The sequence below is a fragment of the Pungitius pungitius genome, chromosome 10 (assembly GCF_949316345.1).
Source record: "Pungitius pungitius chromosome 10, fPunPun2.1, whole genome shotgun sequence".
NCBI classification, from domain to species: Eukaryota; Metazoa; Chordata; class Actinopteri; order Perciformes; family Gasterosteidae; genus Pungitius; species Pungitius pungitius.
The window spans coordinates 8,017,499-8,045,300 of NC_084909.1; the positions used below are offsets into that span (position 1 = coordinate 8,017,499).

The 27,802-nt window shown below is 43.0% G+C and overlaps 1 protein-coding gene across 2 annotated transcripts; it reads right to left on the minus strand.

The window, feature by feature from the left end:
* Window positions 1-149: 149 nt before the first annotated feature.
* On the minus strand, window positions 150-27,802 carry galnt13 (UDP-N-acetyl-alpha-D-galactosamine:polypeptide N-acetylgalactosaminyltransferase 13). 2 transcript variants are annotated; one of them, XM_037488654.2, is made up of 13 exons: window positions 26,996-27,802; window positions 23,183-23,448; window positions 16,933-17,101; window positions 14,994-15,160; window positions 14,497-14,704; window positions 12,964-13,134; window positions 12,200-12,317; window positions 11,092-11,272; window positions 9,430-9,569; window positions 8,088-8,186; window positions 7,334-7,468; window positions 7,006-7,035; window positions 568-5,030 (listed from the first exon to the last, which is right to left on the minus strand). In XM_037488654.2, the coding sequence occupies exons 2-13, from the start codon at window positions 23,322-23,324 to the stop codon at window positions 4,845-4,847; spliced, it is 1,746 nt and encodes a 581-aa protein (XP_037344551.1). In that variant the 5' UTR covers window positions 23,325-23,448; window positions 26,996-27,802; the 3' UTR covers window positions 568-4,844. The 2 variants fall into 2 exon arrangements, with proteins under 2 accessions (XP_037344550.1, XP_037344551.1); XM_037488653.2 differs by lacking the exons at window positions 568-5,030; window positions 7,006-7,035 and adding an exon at window positions 150-561.

Below are 27,802 nucleotides of genomic sequence, written 5' to 3' on the forward strand. Positions count from 1 at the left end.
TTTTGTGAAAGACGCATTTTCTGTTCTGATCGTTTGACAAGCAGCTGAGCGGCGGAGGGCTTTGAATTGAATGCCCTCCGTGCACAGACCTCCCGCATTGTTCTCCCCCCCCCCCCTCCCCCCCGCCCCGGACACGGACCAGCTCCCCCCCGAAGTGCCCCCCCCTCGTTGAGTCCCAAAACAGCAGGGTTCTCAGCTTCTCTCAAAAACCAGAGGACAGCTGAAACGGGGGAATCCACCCCCGAAGATAAGCCGCCGCTGCCTGGGCACCTTTGTGTGTCCGCTGTGACGGGGGAGAGGCGGCGTGCGTGAGCGCGCCCACTGGAAAGAGCCACCTGGCGAGGCTGTGCAGAGCCTGAGACGGGTTAGGGTGAGGGGAGAGCAGTGTGGGGAGTGGGGGGGGGCAGGTGAGGCGAGGGATCAGGCGCTCAGGGTCATGTTGCGGAGCAGCCACTGCTGAGCACGGCTGCCGTTGCAGTCTCTCAGGGTGGGGACCATCTTGTCCTCCTCGGACGGCATGTCCAAACACTGGTTGCTGTTGACGTGCAGCAGGGTGAGGCGCTGGAGGGGGGAGGACCAAATAGGATGGACAATTAGATGCAAACACGGCACATGTTGTTCGGCATACTTGTAATGTGTCGTCTGCTTGAAGACTTATTTATCAGGAATCAGGAAACGTTTATTGCCATTATGTGTTAGACATACATGGAAATGGCAGTTGGTGCGTGACGGAAGACAGTACAGTAATGACAACATACTGGTGAGGCTCTACCGTTATGTTTCCCCTCTACCTGCCTCATTGACTCAAAAATATTTTGGGGGCCCCAAGAAATAGCCACAGCTTGTTACAGTCAGTAATTGGAGCTGGAGCAAGAAAAAAAAAAAAAACGATGAAGAACATCAAGGGAGCCGGGTGCTCGAGTCGGGGAAAAGGCGAGAATCAAGGCCCTTGTGCGGCGCGACATGCACTCAGGTTGCTCGGAGAATTGAGGTTATTGTCGGCGAGGAGACTGTTGCCTCGGTCGCTTCACAGAAATGATTTCTCGGTGAAAGACAGTCGAGCATCAAAAGCATCCCAAATGTTTCGAAAAAATAAGGATATAAAAGAGGTTTTCAGTAGCCTCGCTAGCAGTGATAAGCAACCACATAGTCTGCTGCAGCCCAGAGCTGTTTTCCTTTCCTCTTGCATCAGTCCTTCACTCGGAAAGGAACCAGGGATAAAACGCCAGAGAACATCCAAGTGCAATCAGGTGGTGGGGCAGCAAAAGGAAGCCAAATGACCAGATAACAGATAAACAAACAAAGATATCCGACCTAAACGAGGAGGACTAATCAACAGACATGTTCGCATCCTAACTCTGCCACAAATGGCTTTTGGGCCACTCGGGAGCACATCCAGCAGACGCCGTGTGGGAGCCACATTATCCTTCTTGTGAATCGGATGTCTTTTTAGCCGAGTGACCCCTTGGAGCGGTCCTCAGCTAGGACAGTATATATGTATATGTGAATTAACACCTAATTATTAGCAAAACAGTAATGATGGTAAGTCACTGCTTGTCGCATTAAGAAGGAAGCTATTTTCACTTCACAGTCACTAAAGGTTAAAAGGAGATAACGTGGATAATTTTTCACTGTGACAGTAATACAACACAGCTATTTGGTTTATTTACACCTTATTAGTTACACCTTCAGCTGATTGTCACAGCAATTCATCCTCCGACTCCTCCACCAATATAATTGCTAGTTAATAAATAGGAGTAAAACTGTCTCAGATGACAGGAGTCATTTTCCTTGAAGGTGGATTACGATTTAAATACTTCTCGCCTCAAAGAGCCCCGTTATTTTACTCTGAAGTATACCACGTCCTCTCAAATGGCTCTGCTGCATAGCCCCACACGGTGTCCCTCCCGTCTGTTCCCTCTTCTATCACACTCACACAAACCAGAAAAAAAAATCGTAAAAATTGTCCAGACGGCAAGCGCCACAAAGAAATCTTTGGCGACCCGCCACAAAGGCTCCGCAGACTTCACCAACGACTGGAAGGGAGCGGCGGGTGTTGGATACGGGCTTTGATTATCTTCATTTGCCTCGGCATCTGCAATTCTGCTGCTCTCGTCCTAATGATCCAGCGCAGGGAAGAGAGGGAAGAGGAGAAGCTGAAGATGTGTTTTTTTTTTTTTAGGCAAAGCAGAAAGCAATGGCGAGAGATAGAGTGGAGAAATTGTAGGTGCTAATAAAACTAGGACTTTTGTACATTCAAAGATCAGATTCTAGTCTATTCTAAAAGAAATGAATGATCCTTGAACAGAATCAGTCAGTTTTCTTTTATTTTAATAATACATTAAAGTCATCAATGCGTGCCTCCCTTTGTTTGAGACAAGGGGCGAAGCAAACAGCCTGACAGCTGTGAAAAGGTTGCGTTTGAGAAGGCAGAACAACAAACAAACATGACACTCAATATTTAGTGAGATACTATTGTACTTCATGAGGCCCTGGGGGAATGAGTTTGGATCGCACACGTCGCAAACAATCCCACACAGCCACCACCCGAATCCAATTCTACACAAAGCATAATAATAATAATAATAATACGAATGTGGTCTGACCTTTAGCATTTGAACGTTGATCTAGACTCGCGGATGTCAACGAGACAAATGACTATTCGGTAGAGCCCGAAAGCAGAGGGATTTAAAACATTGACTTGTAACAAAATAAGAGATAACCTCAGTTTCACCAGTTTGGACTGTTATCTCAGGAGCCATTTTCATGAAAGAAAACATATGTGAAAGTCTATGAACAAAGTATCCATGCAGCGATACGACGTTAGCAGTGGCTTTATGTATCTTGTCGTTTGAGGAGTAAGTCTTCATTAAAACATGACAGCGCTTTGTTGACTGAGGATATTCAGACTAATGAGCACACAGCGACGCTCAGGCCGTGTTTTATCTTAAGCTGTAAAACACAAGGGCTGGACATTCTCTGCCTGGATACAAAGGAGTGTGTGTGTGTGTGTGTGTGTGTGTGTGTGTGCACGCTGTTTTGTTCAAACAGAACAACAACAAAGAGAGCCTGTGACATTCGAACCTTACACACCTGCCAAAAAAGACCAGAAGAATAAAGGTAGCTCAAGGTTAGAATCATTTGAGCCTTGCTTTGTTACAATATACTGTACAGCAGCTTCTTAGCTAAAAAACTATTTTTCTTTGAGCTGCAGGTAGACCTAATCACTACAACCGGGCTTAGGCAACGAAAAGAATCGTTTTATCATTTCATTTTGTCTAAAGATCCAAACCTCCTCTAGTGGCAGGGGGGGACCGAAGATCAGTGTGACAGTGGGGGGTAGAAATAATATTCCACATTTAATGAAAATACTAGAAATCTTGAGGTCTTGCGCTTCGCCTGTAATTATTTCATGCCTCCTTTGGGGAAGAGAAAACTCCCGTCGCAGCCTCCCAGCAAAGCAACCAAGTTGCTGAGTGTTTGCACAGCTGAGACGGGCTAATTAAAGTCCCGGTTGAGGAGCATTATCCTTTTGTCACCAAGAAGCACAGTGAACATGCTTCCTGTTTGGCGTGTGATTTTGTGATGACTCGGGTGTTCGAGAAGGCTGGGCTGCTTCTTTTTTGTTGTTTTTTTTTTTTCCCCTGTGAGAAACACAAAAGCAGCAGATTCCCTTTGTCTCAAGGCAGAGTCAGGCACCGTCTCATTGGCCCTCGCGGTGCCCTGCTCTTGTGTACTCGCTCTCCTCTGGTGGACCGCCGAGCGTGAACAGCAAATCAGGCCATCTAACAGCGGGTCACTCTACTGCCGCAACCCCGACACACACCAGCAGCCGTGGCAGCTCCTTACCCAATTTACTCCGGTTGCACATAAAGACTGTGGTGAGCTACAGTGAGATTGCTCCTTGTTTTTTTTTGTTTTTTTTTAAAGGGATACGACAGTACAGGACCCCAAGTCGGCGTATAACTGAGCGGAACGGAAAAGGCTAGAAAAATAACGGATCGGAAAAAGCAGGAGAGGCGACGACACGGACATGAAAAGACGGGGGCCGAGCCCCCCCCCCCCAAAAAAAAGATGTTCCTTACAAAAGCATGTAAATATGCTGCAGGCCCGAGTGGTGAAAAGCACTGATTATTTGGACTCGCTGGGTTCACAATGTGCACACGGCACACGGTGGACACAGCTGCTGCAGACCAATGGGAGAGTGGCCTGAGAGGCCGGGGGCCATGAAAGGCAGGTTCACAATGGAGGATCACTTCAAAAGAACTTACAAACAATGGTAGGCCCATTTCAATTAGTCCTGCACACAGATAGTCAGCTAAAAATAAACAAGGGCGGGGGGGGGGGCGGCGGCGGGGGCAGCCGGTGGATTTTCGCATCAAAATAAATGATTTGTGCTGGAAAATAAATGTCAAATAAGATCTGATTTGGCGTGGAGATTGGCTAAAGGTCTTGCAGATAGCATCTTACACACAGAACCATCTTGATGGGACATTTGTCATTGCTCCATGTGCCTCCGCCCCGGTCTTCATACGCTCCTCCCGAAAGGTCACTGGTAAAAGCTACTTTTAGTGCCTCCTAAAAACAATTTGCATGCATATTCCGACTACTACCTGAAATATAAAAATCACAACAACAAGAACTCTGCATTCCTCACTGACTAAAACACAAAGAAAGAAAAAAAAAAAAGAGCCTAATAACAACCACAAAAGGTGCAACTGAAGCCTGAACAGGTCAAACTAATCTACTTCTAACAAAGCTCACGACAAACTACATCACTACTGACCAGCTGCTTCTGCTCTTCGCCTAATTAGTGCCGACCTTCTCACCTCGGGCCCCCCGACTCAGAGAAAATAATCAGTGGGACTGAAGTAAAGGCGCCGGGCCACCTCCAGGCGCGTGTAGTTGTGGAGGATCCAGGCCTGTTTGGGACTTTGGTTACAGTGCTCCACAGTGGGGCCGTAGGTGCCGTCCTCCAGGCGGCTGATGGTCAGACATGATTGGGTGATGATGTGGAGGAAGGTGTTCTTCTGCGGCGGGCCGGTGGGTGAAAGGGACAGGCGGGGGGTGAAGTTAAAGGGTGTCGAACAGTTTTTTTTTCTCCAATTGATCTGTTCCTCGTGGCCCGTGCTTCTGTTTTTTTGTTTCCAGTTTAATACGATTTTCTTTTTTGATGACAGTTGATTCAAAGAGGAACGATGGGCGGTTTATTGAATATGTTTGAAACCTGGACAATTTTCTTGCATTAAATTATGAAACAACATGTCTTAATTACCCTCTTAATGATTGAACAATGTGTCTATATATATATATATATATATATATATATATATATATATATATATATATATATATATATATATATATATATATATATATATATATATTATGTCCTTTCTTTTTTACTCTTTAACATTGGTTAGTGGTTTTGGCTTCAACACATTTTTTTACTTTTTTAATGCATATCGCCCATAATGGCGTTTTCTTGTAGTATGGATTTTAATAATCATAGTCATACCGATGTTTTTATTAATTTGTCAAAATATTCAATAAATATATATTATTATTTGACTAAAAAGCATTTGCTTCCTCTTTTCAATAGTTGATACAAAGGGTGGCTTTGGTTCTTTAAGATTTGTAAATAGCATTGGTGGCGTTACATCATAAAGGCTTATGCTCTACTTATATTAGGTGAAAGCGGTATTAGCATAACGGTTTTGTTGGTTTCACACAGACCTGCCCAGTGGTGAATAACACCGGGGGAACAGTCATGGTTGTGAGTGAACACATCAGAAATAATTGAGTCGGGTATTCCTCTGGAAGTGAAACTGATGAGCAGATGAAATGTTAATGGGCCTGTAGTTCACCAGGATTCCGTCCCTGTCCATCACACCTGGCCTTAAAATAATCTTGGCCACTGTGAGCGGTGAATCCCCCAGTGCCGTTCGCCACAGAGACCAGTCCTCTTACTCTATGAAATATTCAGCTCTCTTCCGTGTTAAGAATGCACCCAGAGAACAAAGTGTAATGAAAGGATTTCTCATAGGGTTTGTTCGCCGCTGATGGAAAGGCCTCCCGGCTTCCTCTCCTTGTCCGCGTGTCAGCGGTAGGACGTCTCAATCGCTGAGAAATACCACTGTATTCGGTGCAGTCCTTTCTAACCGGCTCACAGTGGTTTAACAGAAAACACATGCATTGTTAATATGGAAGATACTTTTTGTGTTGTATAATCCCAAATGTGCTTTGAGTTCTGAGTCAGCAGGGCTTGAGGAGAATTTTTTTTGTTGTCTCGGAGGATTCAAAATGTCTTTATGCAACATCTGTTTCCATATTTCATTGAATAATGTCATGGTAAGAATATTACAGCTTGCATAACCAGGAATATAAAGTAAAAGGAACCATAACAGTTCTCCTAGGCTTTGACAGTCATCTAATCGTTTATTTTTTTCATTTTGGTGCCACTATAAATAAACAATGAGTCACTCACACATTTGTATGCTTTGTAAATACAGTATCGACTTGCCAGTGAATTTTACAGACCATAAGCTATTTAATGTGCCACAAAACAATGCAGAATGCCTTGGGATTAGGTTTGTTGTTCAGACTGGCAGGTGTTTCTATCGTCGATTTGATTTCAATAATATGGCAGATTAAATATCAGAATAGCAGCACAAAGCACACCCTCCAGAATGACCATACAGTCGCCACCTCTATAAACAATGGTTGATTCAAAAAGAATATATATTTGTGGAAATGTTCTGTTAGACTGCATTGCTTTTAGTGACACATACTGAAGTTCATTACCCTTTTTCATGATGATTAGATAAGTAAAATGACAAAATTTAAAATACAATCTGTCTCAAATTAACATTTCAGCCCTCCAAAAAACCAATGAACCATGAATGATCTATTCTACGGACACTTACACCTTACTGGGGTAAATCACAAAACCCGAATCACAGGACTGCGGAGCAACATTCAGGGGCAATGACTTGAACCGCTTACCTCAAAATCATAATCCCACTTGCCAACATACTGAGTGGAAGGAGAGAACATGAGAGGAGAGACACAGATGCTGGGGTGGAGAAACGCACTTCTGTGCAGCTGTAAGAGCTGACATGCAGCACCACCTGGTGGCAGCAAAAGCACGCTGCTTCTCCCACGGTGTGCGTCTCAAATTCACCCCGACGGCACAAATAACAAACCATTTCAATCATTCATTTTCAAGTCACTTTTCAAATTGTCAGGCATGAGGGAGCAAAGAATGGCTGCATCGTGCAACAGCAGCCTGGTTATGAAATATTTGGCTGCAGCGGGGAATTTTGGACCTTACCTCGGCGTCATACTCGAACATCTGATTCCCCTTCATGTGGTGACACTTGAGCATGATGACGGGTCCGTTGAGGCGGGAGACGTCCAGGCAGAGGTCGTCTGTCCTGATTTCTTTATCCGCCGTGTAAGAAAACACCTGGAAAACCAGAAAATCTCTCAGAAAATCAAACAACAGCACCGCTAGAAATATGTGGATGAGTTGCACATACTTGTTTTCTTGATTTTATTTTTGAGGGGACAAGCCCCGTTTTTATTTACTGTACAAAATGACGGGTGTGAGTGCCATCTATGCCCTTGTCCACATTTTTGTATTCATTTAGGGTTACATTGAGTGCAGCTCGCACAGGATGTCCCATAACAAGGTCCAAAGGGGAATAAGAATTGGACCAATGTACACTCAAATTCTTGGCACAAACTACCCTTCCCAATGGCCCACAGCATGGAGCCAGATCAACAAAGGACTTTAGAAGCAGGGAAACAAACACTTGGAAAAAACTCAACTTTGAAAATGTGTGGATTGACTTGAAAGTTGCAAATTCACTCACACATTGGGTCCAACACAACCTCAAAGAGAAAACCCTAAGGCTCATGTATCCTGGATGAAGAAGTATCAAAGGCTTCGCTTGTTCAAACTAAATGAGATTAAAGAGTCCGCTCATAAAAAAAGTATTCTCCTAAAAGTATGTGTTCATAACACATTGTGTGCGTGTAGTTGAAAAGCCAAATGCAGGCTACATACAGCACACATTCATCACCTGGTTTCCACCCATGCCGTGACAGTTGAAAAAGCCAACTTTCTCGTTCTCCTTTCTTCCCATGTTGTCCACACACTGGTTGGTCTCGACATTTCGTATCTAGAGGCAGAAAATCGGAAGGGAAAAAAAATTAATAAAAATGACTTTAACTCAAAATACTCATTAGAAACTAAACCAAACAAAAGCCAATGACATTTATTTTTCTGATAAAAAGTGAATTATTCACGGGCAAAATTTGTTTCCAAGTTAATTGTTAGTGTTGCTGGAGGCCCTTGAAATCAGCTATATCACATACATTGTGTCACCAGATCATGTACATGATATATAATATAATAATATGTATAATATGCGGTTCTACATTCAGAGCTGAAACTGAGCTCTATATGTGCCGGAGCGTCTTATTATGCCTTTCCCGCAGGAACGGAACATAATTAAGTGATATAAAACCTAATGGTTTCAGCTGTTGAAGGAAATGCTGACTGTGTGTTATGGAGGATGATAATCAGTTGGGAGAGGTCTGCTTTAGAGGGAGATGAGAGCTGAGGTGCTGCAGTGGATTGAGAGGCAGAGCGAGGGAGAGACTCAGCTTGTACAGCAGCAGAGCAGAACAGATTAAAATCCTCTCATCCTCAGCTGTATGGATGTGGGGAGATTACGAGCTCATTTCGCCATGAGTTCTTCAGCTGACATTACTTTTAAATAGCTGTTGTACGGGCAGCCCGGTACCGGCGTGTCGCCGCCGGCTTCGCGTCAGGCCGTCGACGCGCCGCCTTGGCCATCGAGTGGAAAAATCAGGTCACTCAAAAACTTTTCTGTGCGCATGGAAACTAACTAATGAAAGGAATTATCTTGAAAACAATTAGCAATTAGTTCTCTCGGTTTAGCAGCAAATGATCGCATAATTCCCACAAATCCCCTTTCTAATTTCTAAGGAAACTACTTTGTAAGTTCCATCTCTTATTAAATCGCTTATTAAAGTCATAATCTGACAAGAAATTGTCCTTTTTCAGCTTCGTCTTGAATCATTTTTGAAAAACAGTCTTTGCCACACTGTGTAGAATGTCTGCATTATCTCTGCTACCCAGCAATCACAGCAGGACTGTGTAAACATCAATACCTGTTTGTTTATCCTGCGTGTCTAATATGAGCAGGTGGGAATGTTTGTTTTTACTCAGCTTTTACTGGATCCTGACTTTTTCTGATGCGCCTCGCAGCGATATCGCCTTTCTGAAAACACAGCCGAGAGGCTGCAGGGACGCGTCTCACTGATTGCAGATGAAGGCAGCCTGCATCTATCATTTTGCTGCATCATAGGGGCTCAGAGTACAAGAAAGGCTCCTACTTCACCAAGTGAGTAGTATCGTCTCGGGATCTGGGAGTCCGGATAGATGTTTTCTAGATACCAGGCAAACGGCTTGCACTTCAAGGCCCCACGGAGGTCTTTACGGGAAGAAACGTCTCCGTAGTCCACGCGCATCACACCTGCAGACGAGATGCCGAGACAAGGATTCAGATGTATGCATCAGTGAACATCATCAGCCAGTGTTTGTTATAGTATTTATATATTTTATAAAAAATAAAAACACTAGTGTGGGTTGTGAGAGAAGGATCTTCTCCACATAAAAACACTGAAATCACCTAATTTTGCCAACATGGACATGTGAGGAAGCAAATTCAAGACTGTATAATTTCAAAGATTTTTTCAGAAATGCAACAATGCAACAACTGTGGAATACTGTGTGCTGTGATGCATGTTATTTCAGCCAACAAGGGGACTTCATAATGCATCGGCCTTGATGCAACTGAAGACGGAGGATTAGACAGCGACTGCGCACAGACACTTACACACATGGATGGATTCTCCCCAGAATGCCTCTTAAGAACTCATAGCTTGCATGTAGATATAGATCCAGGGTGGTAATCAATCATGAAAGAGTGGGATTGCAATATGGGAAAATACAACACATCAAACCATCAAACACGAGCCAGGCAGCGCAAACAGCAAAACCAACACCTCTGCAACACCTGCAAGGTTTTACAATTTAAACTGAGAAATAGACCTTTCTGAAGGACACTCCTCCATCTTTCCCTCTCTCTGTTGATTCTGTGCATCGCGTGTAGCAAATGATGAAAAACCTCTTTGATCTTCAAATCACCAGAGCACATGAGAGACGAGGAGGGAGATACACTTTTAATTGGATCACATGATGCCACTCCCAAACTCGGGCCTGAGCAACGCGCCGCGTGCCAATAAGTGAGGTCTGGCAGCCCACATCACTCTCCATCGTCTCCTGGAGGAACAGACGGTCTTTGAAGGGCCACAAAACACAGAGAGGCTCATCCATCACAACCCTCACGGCTCCGTGTGCAGTGCACACACCTGGAAGGAGCGTCCTGCCTACGAAATGATCCCTCACAGGTGAAAACCATTAACCAGATATATCTGGGGCACTTCTGTCTGCTAAAGGGTAATCACAACAACAGGTCGACAGATGGGAGAGGTTGGCAGATCTCGATCTGCACTGTCCTATGGTTCTAGTTTGTCCGTGCGTGTGTGTGTGTGTGTGTGTGTGTGTGTGTGTGTGTGTGTGTGTGTGTGTGTGTGTGTGTGTGTGTGTGTGTGTGTTTGAGCTTTGGCTAAGAGACTGTGCTGGATATTAAACAGTCCTCTTCCTCTAGAAGTTCAGTTACAAGTGTGTCTGCAAGTAGAACTGAATTAATCATTCTTTTCAAGATAATGCTGCACTCAACTCCAATGCGAGGATTCATTCGTAAATGAGCGAGATAAAAGTCCTATGCGAGACAATGAAAGGATCAAATAGAGCGGACAAGTCTTTCCTCTCCAAACCGATTTCGCTGGATGTCATATCAGCGACCAGCAAACAGGGGAAAACGTCTCTTAAATCCCTGACTGAGCTACGCTGAAACTTGCATCTGTGGTATGTGTGACACTATTCCAGAGGCTGAAAGAGGCAGCCAGGAAGGCTGCTTCACAGCTCTGTACCTGGTGAAATGATATAGAAGAAATCTTTGAAGTCGTCCATCCAGACTTCGGCCAGGCGCCTGTTGTTTTTGTTGATGACTTGGCCCGTTCCTCCGGGGAAACTGTACGGGGTAGCCTTCCGGAAAACATGGCCCACGTGGGAACATGTTACTATTTCCAAGGAGCCACCGCACTGCCAGATCTGCAGACACATACAAAACAATGGAGCTTTTTATAGCGTCAGGCATGAAAGCAGGAAAATACATTTCCATACAAACCGAAGAGTGGGTGAAGTCTAGTTGCTTTATTTTATTGTGTTTTGCTCCTACGGTAACCCTGAGGCATTACAATGCTCTTAACCTGCACGCAGGGAGGTACAAGCAAACGTACCATTTTCTTCCCAAACCCTTAGATTTCATGTGTGTTCTTATTAAAAATCAAATAATGATAAAAGCGGATGTGTATCACCAGGAATCAGGAAACATTTATTACCATAATATGTCAGACATACAAAGAATTTGTAATTTCCATTCAATCCCACATTGACCTACAAATGAATCACTGTGCAATTCTATATGAGCAAATAATTAGAAAAACACAGCGAACATTAGAAAAACATGCAATTTAAACTGAATTATCCTGAAAAGAATAATTGCAACTCACAATATAATCCAGATCAACTATGCTTGGAATTATAGCATCCGATTATTAATTTGCTTTAAGAATCAAATACATCTATTACAGATAGGAACCAGGAAATTATAAGTCCACATGCATAAAAACACATGATAAATGCATATATAAGTAGCAGAAATTGAGATTCTGTTCTTTGTTACATAAGAAATCCATTTTAAACCTTTCTACCGTAATAGAAAAGTCATTCCATGAGACAATATTGGGATTGTGTTTTTAAATCGCAATCGCCAATAAAATCCTGTATTGTCCACATTTTTTTCTCTTTTCTAAGCGTAACTAAATGAATGTGTTTTTAAAAACATCTCATTTCACTAAACATGTATTACTATGAATCCTCTTTTCTTGCATTTCCTTTTGAACCCCTTAATTAAATCTTAAATGGAGATGCATCAACATCCAAATATTGCTGCATTCTCTCCAGCTTGTGACTTACTCGAAAGGACATTTCCAGGTTCTCTCCGCCCCAAATATCCATCCCCGGATCGTAGCTCCCGATTTCTTCAAAGTATGATTTGTCTATGGAGAATAATCCTCCTGCCATGGTGGGAGTCCTGCAAAACAAAAGCAAAACCATCCTTTTGAAATATTACTTTGCTTTGTGCTCAGAGTATTCGTTACGTAGTGTAACTCTGAGGAACATTCAGAAGATAATAAAAGACCAATTTGTGGGACAATTTGAAACAAAGCCTCAGAGGGGCGATTACTTTCATCTTTTAATTCATTCCATGTTAATGTCGGCCCTTAATTAAGAATTTTGTTTGTTGCTGGTAGTGATTTGCATACACATGACAAATTGTGCTTAGTTTTGTGAGGCCTAAAAAAAGGCAACTGTCAGTAGTTTTAGTGTTTCTCTTTTTAGAATAAATGAGCTCATGCATTCTTGGGCTTCAACGGAGCACAATCGAAAGCAGCAGGAGACTATTTAGGCGGATGTTTTTCATCAGTGGAATACACAGAGGAAAGAAGATCTATTTATATCAGAGGGTTAAAAATCACTCTTTTGACAAGAGGAGTTTGGGTGGAGAAACTATCCTCGTCTCCACTGTAGCCAACATCAGTTTGAGCTCACAAATATACGTCCCTTCAACTTATTTAGTGTCACGACAGGGAAAAAAATACGTTGCCAAAGTGGACAGTGGCTCCTCTGGCAAACGATCTAGATCTAGATCTCTGGAGGAGGACGGCTTGTTTGTGTACTTGACAGGCAGCGTTCTGTCCCCCTTGCGTCGGTCCATCTCGCGCTGGGGAACCGGGTACCAGCGGAAGTTCAACTTCCAGTTGAATCCCCCGTAGGTCATGTCTGAGCCGGCCATGTACTCAAACGTCTCGTCGCTGATGACGTCGATGATGGGGCACACCACTGCTGACCTGAAGGGCGCGAAAGAACACAGCATCAGATCCTGTGCTTATTCAGAAATATACCAACGAGGTAATGGGTTAGGGTTCTAAAGGTAGTGGGAGCCAGGTGTTGATCTCGACAGGGCTACATCAAAATCTTATTCATATTGTGGATTATTTTGTAGATTTTTTATTAAGAATTTATCAATTAAATCGATGACAATGAACACTTGAATATCTCAAATCCTGAGCACTATAAACCCACTGTGCAATAACAGTTATGTAGTCACTGTCCTTATTGTGGATTTGTGATTCCATTGTTATTTTAATACTGCTTATTTTGAATACGTTTTTGATCTTGTTTCTATTTTAATGTCTCTTGTTTGCACTTTATCCTACGCTGCTGCAAATCCTGTGAATTTCCTCGCAGCAGGATTAATAAAGGATTATCTTATCTCATTTCAGGAAAACCCAGAGTAGAGGAGAGAATAAATGGTTAATGGATTTGCATCGTTCTGAAAGGCATCTTCAAATCTCTTGTTTTGTTTTTGTCAGACAGACCAAAACATAAAAGATATTAAAATCACAACAATGTTAAACAGAGAAAAGTCATCTGAACCAAAAGAATTTGCCATCAGGTGATATTCGTGGTACAAACCAGTCCTTTCATCCCTTCGTGACATCAACCTGCATCATCAATTCCTTCGACTCGCTGTGTGTTTATCTCATTCGTCTGCAGCCATACTTATTGACATTAATAAATGTACAGCAGCATTCGTAATGGCTCCATGATATAATAGTCTGAGTCATTAGATCCTGGTTTCTTCCTGAGGGAAAATGACCTCAGATATGAGAGGGATCGCAGGAGATTTCATCCACAAAGTCATTCTCACGAATACACAGCGCAGGTGGACCTGGTGTTTTTTTAAAAGGAAGTTTAAAAGACCCTAAAAAAAAAGATAATGTTCTGATTGATGTCACTTTAAATTTTAAAAAATCCCATTTATCTTTAAAAATACCCATGTCCACTTTAATCTTGTATTACGTTTTAGCAAAAAAAATGAAGCTACTTTGTAATTGGAGCTTTTTCTCTCGGGCAGCAGCAGAAGCCGACGATGCAGAATGACCATCTTCTCCCATCAGCAGCTTCCGGATACAACAGTGTATTCACAAATTGATAGTTTGCTGTCCCATCAATATTCAGAGGGAGTTTTGGCTCAAGCACTCCATGATGCAAATGAAGCAAGAATGTAATAGTGCCCGTGCTATTAAACCATGACTGAGCCACAAGATTAAACTGACAGAAAATGAGAATAAGTACCCAAAGAGTCAAATCAGTTAAACGTTATCATTCAATCTTAGTCCTTCACCGGGGTCCATTTTGGCTCCTACCTGTCCTCTTTGATGCGCGCGAGCAGGGGCTCCAGCCAGCCGACGGTGCACTCGCAGTGAGCGTCCAGGAAGGTGATGACCTGCCCTTTGGTGGCGGCGGCCCCCCTCAACCTGGCTCTGATTAGACCCGAGCGCTGCTCCATCCTCAGGATCCTCACTGGCAGCTCCAGAGTCCGCACATAGTTCTCCAGCTTCCTCTTCAGGAAGTCTGAAAAAAACAACAGACATTCTAGCAGAGGTGCACATGTAGAGGAGTGAAAGTTGAGTTGTTTCTCAGTTGATCTGTCAGTCAATCTCAGCTGAAATGGTCCATTTATTTTGAGCAAAAGTGTTGACTTGAATAGAATAAATCAGGAATATAATCAGCTGATTAATTAAACAAACGCAAATTGTTAATTGCAGTTGCGGGGTTATTTTCAGAGTTTGGTGCATCATCATCCCGTTCCAGCTCAAAATGCACATCCCGTATCCCCGACTACGGAGTGCAGATTTCCGACCTCGCTCGCTGGCATCGTCGACGAGGACAATCTCCACCAGCAGCTGTCTGGGGGAGCGCTGGATGACGCTGTGCACCGTCCGCAGCAAGGTACTCCACGCCTCGTTGTGAAACACGATGACGATGCTGGTGTTTGGCAGCTCATCCGGGTACAGCTTGGTCTTACAGCTGATGGAGCAGCAGAAAGAAAATCAAATCAAAATCAGGGAGGTGGACTTGAACAAAGTCAAACCACGAGTATCACTGAGCTACAGGTGTGAGGAAAGTTAATATGGAGCCACTTCTATTTATAACTTCCCGTGATAAATCACATATCTGCTGTCTGAGTTTGAGCCGAATAGTAATTCCACTATCTGTGATTACTTCATTTTAAGCCCATATATTCCTGTCAGGTCCCCTTGTGGGGGTCCTAGCCTTAAGGTTTGTAACCACTGTTTTGACTATGACTATAACCATATAAAATAAAAAAGCTTTTTTGGTTACATATTACCCTTTAATCCTGAATTCCACGCATTTGCTTCTTTAAGCTTGTTTCGAATACACATTGTATGAAATAAATAATTAATCATCTCAAGAAAATAAAAATCCATTTAAGCAGCCAAAAACCGTGGCAATTATAACACATAACAGATTGTACCTTCATGCCTTACCGTAAAACAGACCCGGTCTAAATATATTGGTCAACAGAGGAAAGTGTGATTTTCCCGCGGTAGTAACGGGGTGGTTCTCTACCCCCGGACCTCCGTGTATTATGTGAACCGCGGCGGAGGAGAGAGCGCGTCCCACTGCTATCCAATGCTGCCGTCATACTGACTCACTGACAAATATCTCCAAAGAGAGTTAGAAAAAGTCAAACCGGCGTTGACAGCTACGTCAGCACGTCCACGCGACGGCCTGTCCGTCAAAAGCCAAGGAGTGAGAATGTGTCACATTTTTGGCGCCGTCGGCGTGGATGATGCTGAATAATGAATGAGCTGCATCACAGAAGAGGAGGAGGTGGACGGCCGGGGCAGGAGGAGGTGGAGGTGGGAGGCTAAGGGAAGCCATCCAAGGAGAAAGCATTGCTAGTTCAGTCACGTCTATTCAAAGTGACAGCACTGAGTGACACAACTGGGCCAGTGGGTTTCCCACGGGGCAAAATGTTACTGTTGTTCACAGGCAACGACTGGCCCCTCTGCACGGGTCAGGGTCAAAGAAAAATATGTATTTAGAAATTGTTAACCTGTTTTTGGAGAAATACAGGTCTTCTTTTGCACGTTGCAGGGGAAAATATCTTCATATTTGCATCGCTACATTGCCGAAAGTCCCATGGAAAGCGTTTTCTTGGGATAGGCTAGATTTGCATACAGATCTGGTAACGTAGGAGTGAAAAAAGATATTCAATAATGTCCCATTTCTCATTGTGTATCTGACTGGCAGAGCCTTTGGCAGATGCTTAATGAAAGTGCTGTGGAGAACTGCGTTCGGTTGGAACATTTAAACATGAATCACTTGGATGATGTCTCCGCAAGAGGCAAAAGTCGGTGCACCATCAGCCGTCTGAGACGATCAAGCTCATGTTTCACACAAATTGCTCCTTGGATTTTCATTAAGAGCTCGAATGGATTTTGAGTGACAGTAAACAAAACCTCCCTCCCGCTCTAATGTCAGGCCTAATGTACACACTTGAGGGATCTGATTCCGCATTGAAATGGTGCGGGTAATTAGAGATGTCCTTTCACATTAGATAAAGTTATAAAGACCAATAAAATCTAATGGACTAAATAAACAGTCTAAGAATGACTTCCATCATCTCAATAATAATAATGAAGCGTATTTATTTTTGCATCACTGTCTCCAAATCTGTTGAGACTCTTTTAACAAGATAACAAATCCTCTGTGCCACGGTATTAAAAGTGGGATTCACAACGTGCGTCTAGAAGGCATCAGAGCTTACGCACCCGTCCAGCCTCACGTCGGGGAGACTCCTGTTGAGGGCGATCATGTCGCTGGCCATCAGATTGAACTGGTTGATCTTAAATAGCTCCTTCATTTTCTCCTGGTTGTCCTTGGGGATGTTTACGGCCTTGCCCATCTCCCCCGGACCTTCGTGGCTCCGAGATATCACCGCTGTAACATAGATATGAGCATATGAGGAATCCACCCCCTTAATGTTTTATTTTCAATAAGAAGGGGAGCAGTAATGTTAAGTTCACTGTACAATTCATCGTTAAATATGTATAATCTATTCTTAAAGAGGAAACCATTGAGGAGAAAAACTGTTAGAAAAGCTCTTTAGATTGCAAATACTTTCATATACTTAATTTCATTAAGTGAATTGGCCTCATTAAGGGAAAATTATCCAAATTACAGATTTATTTTAGAAATCGGCTGTTCTGACAAAAAAAAGTATCCTTTTTTTATTCTGTATAGGTCAACAACAATGGATGAACTACAGATTTCTTTTTTATTGAAAGCATTATGCAAGCATCATTATTTCTCTTCAGGCAGAGGGGAATGCAGCAAAGTACGCTATCCCATCTCCCTCCTCTCGTTAAACTGGAACTTTCTGGTAAAAGCCAGCGAAATAGACCAACTCTTCCAGATCAATGTGCAGGTACCAAACATGTGTGTTTTAAGATGAATTCATGTTCTGGCAGCATACACTGTACAGGGAATGTGCGCGTATGAAATGTGTGTTGTAATCCCTTCACACATTTAATGCAGACTTGTGCTTCAGCTCTGGTCTGAATGACGTGTCTTGTGCTAATGTTGATCACTGCACAATACTGTACGTGAGCTATACGTCATAGTGTAGCACAGTCCGCTCCCTTCACCTTTGGTAAATAACCTTCCACAGATTTGTGACTGTCCTCTCTTTAATAATCTCAAAGAGCGGGGGCAGTGATTTCCATGAAAGGGGGACACACAGTTCTCATTAGCTGCGAGATCCCAGGTTAAGCGGATTCCCGATGACCTCTCATGGAGATCTGGAGGTGATAACCTCGTCTGATCTTGCTCTTTTGTTTGTGGTGCTGCTGACACTCTGGCTTAAATCTGATGGACAAAGCTCAAGAGCTGAGCTGGATGATTGAAGAGTCCATCAAACAAACGCCCCGGCCTCTCGAATCCATCAGTCTGTAGCTGCTGATGAAAACAAGACATTACTTTTTGGGGGGGGGGGGAAACTGTTAACCGTCAACACCAATCTGAGTTGCTTTTGCTTTGTTTGCCGTCCCCACAACATATAATATGTATTTTAAAAGTGTAAAATGGTCGAGACATTATTAAAAGCTGAGTATGAAAGTGGATCACTGAATTATGTATGTAATATCAGGTGTAAACGAGAACTGCAAAAAGCAGAATATGCCGTGTTTTTTGGAAGGAGACGTTCTTCTCCGCCCTTGAAATAAAACAGACAACTGTAAGTCCCACTTTACCACTGAGGCAGATGCATCATTGGTTCAACCTGGGACGCTATATCACAACAATCAGGCCTTTGTATTAAATAAACCACGATATAATCAAGCAAGTAATTTGTTTATCAAGGATGTGATCTGGGGAATAACATCATGTGGTACCGGGAACAGGCTAATGACATTATTCTTCTTTCAGATGGAATGGAACCCCAAGAAGCAAAGAGTTGTGATTGATTGACACTTCACCGCATGATTGGAGCACAGAAAAATGTTGAGCTCAACTTTGATTTATAGCCCGTCACGTCTGTCACACAGTGAGAAGTGTGGAGCGTGACTTTGTGGCTTTATGTCGTCAACTTTAATTGAAAGTGACCTGTAGCCTGTTTCTTTGTTGAACGTTCTGTAAGATCAGAGATTTATGCTGAGAATTCTGCGTAGTATACCATTAAACATTGACAAAACATTTCTATGGATGTTTAACTTACGCATTATAGCTTTTGCAGCATCTAAATTTAAGTGTTAAGTATTCAGTATATTTTTTGTATCCTCCAAATATAAAATGTAACTATTTAACAATGTTCAATTATACGGTTCACTTCTCGTCACCTGTTACGCATGAACTGAAGTTTTTCATTGCAGAATTTGATAGTTAATGTGCAATCTGCAGTGGCTTAATTAAGTGTAACTGATGAAAAAAAGATCACACAATGTAATAATAACTTCACTGGTACTGCACTTTAAGTGTGGTTTCTCATAGTGAAATATTCAAATGTAACAAAACACAATGGTCACATTTGAAAAGAACTCTGCAAATGCCAAAAGTGGATGTGACAAACACTGATGTGTTGGAGCTTTTCACAGCAAAGTGTCTTTCCTTTACATCGTTTAGCTCTGCATCTACGCTAGCTGTATGGCTCCTGGGATTATCAGGCACAGTCCCTGCATACAGGCATGTATTGTCCCGTGGTGCTTTCAGTGTGAATTTCATGGAACATTTTGGAAAGAGGATTCAGCGAAGATTCCCTCATCATGACGGTAAAGTATTTGATCCGACGTACCTGAATACTAAACCATTCAAATTAGTTCAAATAAATAAAGTCTAGAAATAGAAACTGTCCTCGGGTCAATGGATGTCGGTGCCTGCAGCTTCATGCCGAGCCATTACAGCGAAAAGCTCTCCGTCGCTCTTGCAGGCAGTGGGTCTGAGAAACAATAACTCACATTTCAGTGCTGAACAAATATAAGTGCCACATGTCTCTCTGTCAACCTGTCCATTATGTGATTCATTGGCTCATAATTCTAAACCGTTTAGCAATAGATGTGCAGCTCTAAAATCTCGACATTTGAAACAAATGTTACACGCGAGCCTTCTCTATACGATGTTTCATTGTTTAAATATCGCTCTCATCAAGGTGCACTAAAGAGATGAATCTGCATGCATATTGAACACTTTTCATTCTCATTTACTTTGCGGGGGGATGGTCTGCAGTGGTGCACAGCTGGAGGCTCCATCACAAGCATCTCGCTTTCCTACATAGTTTACCTCACCTCTTCTTCCTGCAAGTCTGACCCAGCGGGCATTACATTATATCACAAAAGCTTCCGCTGAACACAAAGCCACAGCAGGCCATGAACAAAATGCCCCGCTGTATACGGCTCGGCTGTCGTGGCTTGCAGTACCAGTCAAAAGTTAGGACACGCATTCCCGTTGAATCAAATGAGAAAATGTTATTTTTTAACTGGTACTGTGGGTCTGATAATGACAATTTATTCATTTCAAAAGTTAAATTTATAGTGCAATTTTAATTACTGCGGGAACAAATTATCCCAGTATTTAAAAAGTGTACTCTTGAATTGTCAACCCACTGATGCCCACCTTCAATACAACTGCAACATACTGTTGCATAGATACCAGGTGAGGATCAGAAGATGTGAAAGTCGAATGCTATGAGAGTCTAAATGGAATGACAATCAAACAAATATGGATGCTATTTATGTGCCTTTTTATTGCACATAAATTGCAATTGTGCATGTAAAATATGCATGTGTCACGGTTTGGTCTCTCTTCCTGTTTTAGTTTGAAGTTTCATGTTCCTTGTGGTCTTGGGTTAACTTCACTTCCTGCCTTGTCCCGTGATTGCCTGAGTGTTTCCACCTGTGTCCAATCACCTGCACCTCCCTCGTGTATTTAAGCCCCGTGTGCCTGTTGTCCCTTGTCGTGTCATTGTCTAAATGTACTTCGTCGTTGGAGCACGTCTTTGGTTTGTTTGTGAAATAAAGAGCACGTTAACTGGAAAAACTCTGCGCTTGAGTCCTCCCTGCATCCTGCTTCAGCTGCGAGCGTGACAGCATGTATGTGTGCACGTGTGCTGCACTAATAAACATAAGTGCAGTGATTTGCAGCAGAGGCGCAGCAAACCAGCACAGACAGTAACTAAATAACATTTCATTTTCAAAGATATCAGATTTTATGGGCTGAAAAAAAGCTGGGTTTTATCCATTTCTGTGCCTTGCAGTGATGCAACACCCTAACCCACACACACACACACCTGTCTTTGCAGAAAAACTTTGTCTCTGACATGACCTGACTGACCAAAGTCTCCCATCACCCAACTAGATTCTCTTAAGATTAAAATACTTTTCAAAGCCCAGAGTAGGTTTAGAAGTCTAGTTATTTTAGGCCACTTGAATTACAATTTGGTGATTATGGATTTTTTGCCCGGTGAGGCTAAAATTATACTGTCTGCCCTAGTTATAATACTCACAGAAACTGTTGATGTCTCAGGGTACATCCCAAATTGGGATTGAGAAAAGAAATAGAAAAGGTAGGTGTAGGTGTGAAATTTTCTTTTCTTGAATCTGTGCCCCCGAAGTCAACCGTATGTATGGATGGGCAGTAAATGACCTCAAATGTAGCCTTCACATAAACCTGCTGCTGACAAGAACCTGCGGTGTAATTGGTCTAAGCTGCATTCTTTCCATTAACATTATATCACTTTACATTAGTTTGTCAAACAAAACGTAAAACCTTACATAAACATAAAGGGTAGGTCGGGCTGCCATATAGTTAATTATTGTCAAACTTTATATCACTGGGGGGGGGAGTTCGGGGTGGATGCACTAAAAATGATCATATGGCAGACATTCTTTCAAAGGTTATTATCAACCTGGCAATGACCAGAGTGGGATCAATGCTGTCGTCTAACTGGATTTAAAGGAGTAAAAACTGCCTGTACGTGATGTCACACTAAGTGCAACTCATAATAAAGTTAGTACATTTTTTGCCTATTGTAACCCACAGCAATCTCTATGCCGTATTGTTCAGTGAGAGCCACCTCAATCAACAAATTGGCAGACGTTTTCCAGTAAGAAAGCTACACAAATGGCAAAAAAACATAAGGTCAACTTGCTGAATAGAGATACTGTGCAAAGAGTAAATGATAAACACCGGAAAAATCCTTCAAATGAAAGCAGACAACTGTCTGCGTTCCTGCATGTCTAGATGAGGAAATGTTTTGCACACAGTTAAGCAGCTGCAGTCCTGATGGATAGAAATGTAATAATGCAACCAGTGTTTACCTTCGGGAGGAGCTGGAAGGTGGGCGGATTATTTCCATAGTTTAACGTCAACCATCACAGTGTGAAGTAACGTTTTACCGACAAGCAATATTTGGGTAATTAAGCGATGAGGTCATCGGCATTATCATTGATAATGGTACCTTGTAAACAAGCAATGCCTGTTCAATTAGGGATGTTTTCACAGCAACAAAAATATATACTGGAGATTAGTTTATGACCCGTTTACAATACCTCCACATTCACTATAAGGATAATAATACAGGAGGGCACACACACATGCATGAAGGTGCACTAACAGCACTCAAGCTGAAGCTCATTTACCAACACACAGAGAGAAAGTGATTCACTCTGAGGTTGATATTACTCGACCATATTTACATCGCATTCGTTTTCTGCTGTTAAATTAATGCTCGTAATTAAAATGTAGCACCTTATAACTAAATGGTATAAAGAGCGACCCAACAGAAAAGCAATAATCAGTTTAGCGTAAACTGATTAGATCAAAAATACAAAAATATAAATTGGGCTGTTTATTTTGGGTCGGAACGAATCAGATCTTGCAACGGAAAACCAGGCATGCTTGTAAAGATGATCATCGGTCCACTTTTTTTACAAAGCAAATGACCATATGTGAGCTATTGCACAAGCAAAGTAACTCCAATGTTACATTATACTTTGGTATAGAAATTGGTCTCAGTAGCTGGCAGCTCTAGTTCATTGTAGCCACAAAGCTGCTTATAGAGCCTCTTAGAAACCTGCTTAGTGCGGCCATGTGAGGAAATGAACTCTGCTAAATAGGTAATGTGGTTTAGGTTGACCTCTGAAACTAACGCACACACAGAGTTTGTTTCAAGGTTACAGTGAATGCTAAAAGGGCAAGTTAGACTTGTTTGACAAGTTTGTGGATTTTGTTGTGGACATATGTTGAAGTTGACAAATAAAAATGGCCAAAAAGCACTTTTCTGTCTCAAAAGCCAATTTACTGTGTGTTATCTGATTAACATAATTCTTTTTTTAGGCCCAGGAGAGATATCCTAATGGGATTTTGATTTCAGTTCATTTGTATAAATGAATTTTTTAAAAGTTATTACATATTTAAAAATTCTATCACCACTCAAAGCATAATCTGACCGGACAACGTCGTACATGTCAGACTATTGTAAGTTTGCTTCCCCATCACTCCTTTTTTTATGCAGAGAAACAGTTCACTCACCTCGCAGGGCCGGGAGCAGCGAGCGGTCTTTCCTATCGTCACATTTGTTGCACTCGCTGAAGTAGAGCAGCAGGAACACATCCACCAGCACCCACACCAAAGAGGTGGTCAGCACCACCTTACAGTAGACGAACCGTCGCATCGCCTCGTCGGCCGGTACAGGGAGGGTCGCGGCGAGTGCTCAGCAGCGCTCAGCCCGCTGATGAGGCATGTGAAGGCGAGGTAACAGGGAGGAGACGGAGCAGGTGGGACCGAGAGGCGTCATCCTGAGGGGGGGGGGGGGAGAAGAAAAAAAACACTCAACGAGGTGGAATTCTAAATCTAATGATGACATCATCGTTCCCCTGCTGTGATGCTGAATGAAAGTGAATCCTTAAACCAGAATGTCCTGAAACTCGGCGTAGACATAAACATAATTTCATCCAAATCTGTGAGGGACCGTCTTGTAAAAGCAATTATTCTTGTTTTTCTTCCCAGACTTCTCGTCTAATAGCTCTAGAGACAATCAGTGATTACCACATTTGTTTGTTGCATTTTTTTCTGTGGAATGTCACATAACACAAAAGGTAGAATAAATTTGAGGTTTGGGGTAATATTTGGTACCCATGAGTGCGTTAGGGAGCTACCTCAAGCGGGAGCTGAACATCAGCTCCATCACTAAGAAGGCTCAGCAGAGGATGTTCTTCCTGATGCGGGTGAAGTAATTCAACCTGCCAAAGACAATGATGGTGCACTTCTACACCGCCAGCAACAGTCCATCCTCTGCTCCTCCATCACCGCCCGGTACTCTGCAGCCACAGCCAAGGACAAGGTCAGGCTGCGGCATGTTATCTGCTGATCGGCCGCAATCTGCCGTCCCTCATGGACTCTGAGGGGAGCAGGAGAGATTGTAGCCGACTCCTCTTTTGACACAAACTTTCTGCGCCCCCAGGAGGCCGCGGTCCATCAGGACCAAGACCTCCCGTCCCCCACTGAGGCAGACACTACATCTCCCTGACATTAGCAGCAGTATTTTTGCTGTATATTTATTTATCCTGTTTGTATCTAGTTGTATTTTATTTTTTTATTTGTATTCTATTTGTCTCGTAAAACTTCCTGTGTGTGTCACATATGTGGCAATGAACGGCTTCTAGTATCGTAATTGTATGCTGAGAAGGGAGGAGAAAACAATTAGAGAAAGAGTAAGAGGTCAGAAAATTCCAATAAATCCCTGGCAATATGTTACAGTACCTTACATAAAAATGATCCCACCTAGTTTTACTGCAGGGAGATAAGCAGCTTTGACATTTAGGAAAAAAGAGAAAATTGGTCTCAAGTCAGAAATTACTGTCAGAAATTGTTATGGTTCAGAATCACATCAGGGGGTGAAAACGTTTGCTTGGCTTCTAAAACCAAGATATGAACAAAGTAAGACGTTCGGCAGCTACTGCCGTTCTCTCTCACATTTGTCGCTGTACCCAAATTACTAGATAAGTAAATTGTGCGGATTATGCATAATTCCAAAATGAACCGACAGGATAGTCAACGATGTGTGAAATTTACAAACACACTTAAAAGTTAATAGTGAGGTCCACCTCAAGCTTTACATCTCCTTTTCATATTTACTAGTTTTTCTTATCTTTGCTATTTAGTTTAGTTGAAGGAGGGTTGCGAGTGCCACCTCCTTCTGTCCCACACAGACCGTAAGGGTCATGCTGCACAGGAAGTCACGCCATCTCCCTATATCGGACTGTACCCAAAGCTTTCACATCTTTCTGTTTCACCGGATAAGTGGCTGCTCATTTCCCCTTTTCAGACTTCTCCCACTTCATCAGTAGTGCTGATGAGACCATCTGCCAAGCTTTCACACCAGAGGCAATTTGTGAAGGTTAGATATCTCATTGGCATGGAATGCATGCATCACAACATTTTGGATGAAAAACAACATCATTTTGTGGATTTCTACTTGACTGAAATTATAGTTTTTTTGTTAACTGAAAGGCTCATTATGGTATTATCAGAGTGGGAGTGGGATGACAGGAGAGAAATGCTCAGCCACAATCAAACACAAAAATGCCCGTGGCCTTTTAAGCCTTTAGAGATATCCGGTAGAATATTTAAAATCGACACTGGTGATTCATATTCAAGTTTACTTGTACATACACCCGAGTGTGCATTTTAACCACAAATGCAACAACTCACCCCACCTTTGACTTGTGGAAAAAGCCTGCAGACTCCCCCATGGGGAATCTGACAGTTTCCCCTTACCTTTCACTTGCAGCATGCTAATGATTCTGCACTCCACACCAAACACACACACACACAGTCCTCTCCGCTCCCTGTCTAAATGTCTATCACAGGGTCAGACACCGCTGCCCTGGGATAACTCTTATATCATTAAAAAAAAACAGGGCGGCCTGCATCCAACTAAAGAGCTTCAGACTCACGGAGCGGCAGATGATTTGACTCGTGCGACTTGTGGCTGATATCTAACCGGAGGCGAAGGGATATCATCTTTTCAAGTCTCCCTAAAGTGGCACATCGCTTAGGCTCACATCGTAGACGGATCAATGACGCTTAAGTCCGATGATGTCTATTTACATCGTACAGCCATCTGCTTCGGTGTGTCAGTGGCGGCGGCGTGTTTGGGGTTTTGGTGCCACCAGCCGTGCTGCCGGCAGCTTGCTGAAGTCATGTCCGAAGAAGTCTCAGTCAATTAGGCTAACCATCTGCAAAGAGGAATATTTCTTCACCGCAGATCCCTTAAGTCTTTACGAGACACTATTTTTCCCAGTATTGGCAAGACAACCGTAAACCCCCCAGCAGGCATTATTAATGGCTTCATGGTGTGACAGTTAACTGTTACGTTAGCAACTCCCTTTGTTGTGAAATGTCTGGTGCAGTGTTATGAGCTAAATGCACTCCTCATTTATTCAAAAGGTGTTTTGGTGTATGCAATTCCCAGACTGTTTGCTAATTGCAATCCACAGCAATACAACCGCACTCGACATTAAACCACCGCAGTCATGTGAGCGGCAAAACTTTTGATGACGAAGCTCCTTAAAACTATAAATTCCCTCGTATGGGACCATGGCAAGGTGGTTTGTTTGACTTTGGCAGATTTAGAGATTGACTTTAAACGTGGTGCCTTGCTCAGGGGCACTTCCGATAGGACATTGATGTGCTCGGACAGGCTAGAGTAAGGATTCAATCCAGCAACCTTCCAGTCAGCTGCTGTATAGAACAGAAGGTAGAGCTCAATACTTTTTGAGAGCAGATGATGTGCTGCATAATACATGCTGAACAAACATATTGAATTTGACACATTTTAGAACATAAATAAATTAAAATAAATATCAAAAAACAGTAATAGATAAGATACATTTGGTTCTCTCCCTTGCTTGGTACTTAAAATCCAAGCGTCATATTAGTTTTAACAGTAGCAATGAAATAATGTCCTATAACCAGCCATATAGCAGGAGCAGGAGGAGATTATGGAGCCAATCCCAATAAGCCCATTAGGCCAATGACTGCAGCTTCTTTATTACCCAAACACTAAATGATTAGCACTTAAAAAACGGTATGATGCTCAGTCGGCCTGATCACACACAACCTCAGTTATGTGCACGTTACATACATATTCATTATACTATTAGGTGCGATGTGGCAGGAGATGGAAACAAACATTGTAATGACAGCAGTGAACGCCGATACCAAACACCTCGAACGCAATGCGAAACACGCACACATCACGTTACATCGACCGACACGCCGCGTAAAGCGGGTTAAACAGCGACGTGATTGGAACAAGATGAGGACGCTCGCTCCGCTTACCTAAATCACGGATGGAGTGAACCAGCGACCTGCTCGGGCTTCCTCTCGGACAACGTGTTGAGCGCAGGGAACATGGTGCACCGCACAATTAGCGGCCGAATCCAACCGGGGGAAGAGCTCCTGCGCACGGACACCGCGTGGGAACGACGCCCAAGTCGCGGTCCATCTCTACCGCTACCGGAGGAGAACCACGCGGCGGTGCGACGCTGCGCGTCCCGGATAAGCCTCCCGCGGCACCTGTTTGGACTCCTTGGTGGGATTTAATTTGAGCACCAGATGCGACGTCAAGTCCGTGCACGCACCTGTCCTCCGGCCCGGTGTGTTTAACGGCGGGAGGACACGCCAGATGACAATGTGCACGCGGTAACCTCAGCTCAGACCGACCTTCAGAAATAAATGTCCCGTTTCTGCTCTCCGATTGGCTGAGGGCCACGTCGCTCGTGAAGTCCTCTCGCGGTGTGGACCGTCACGGGCGTCTCGCTCGTGAACGTAGGGCGCGTGCACGAACACGTCGCAGGCGGAATGCAGCTTTAAGTGCGACTGCGACTCTGGTGTGAAACGGGCAAAATAACACACTTTTTCCATTTCATTTTAGATTTGGGGAAACCCATCGATATAATACGCCTGTTTTTAAATAGGGTTGTTTTTCACTTAGCTCTAGGACAATGAATAACATCTTATTCCGACTCAAGGTATTGAGGTATTTATTACTGTAACACAGTCAGTTCGAATAATGATTGTTCACATTTGTTTGAATACTATACAATTACTTCCTGGTTTGAGTTTTTATTTCACCGGATAAAAATA

Bases quoted from the DNA above. Each gene is read 5' to 3' on its own strand.
- galnt13 (XM_037488654.2), bottom strand. From the start codon at position 23,324: ATGCGACGGTTCGTCTACTGTAAGGTGGTGCTGACCACCTCTTTGGTG. The intron at 13,135-14,496 runs GTAGGAGCCAAA...CGCGCCCTTCAG, and splicing joins GCGCGCATCAAAGAGGACAG to GTCAGCAGTGGTGTGCCCCA. The intron at 8,187-9,429 runs GTAGGAGCCTTT...TTCTGCCTCTAG, and splicing joins GATACTACTCACTTGGTGAA to ATACGAAATGTCGAGACCAA.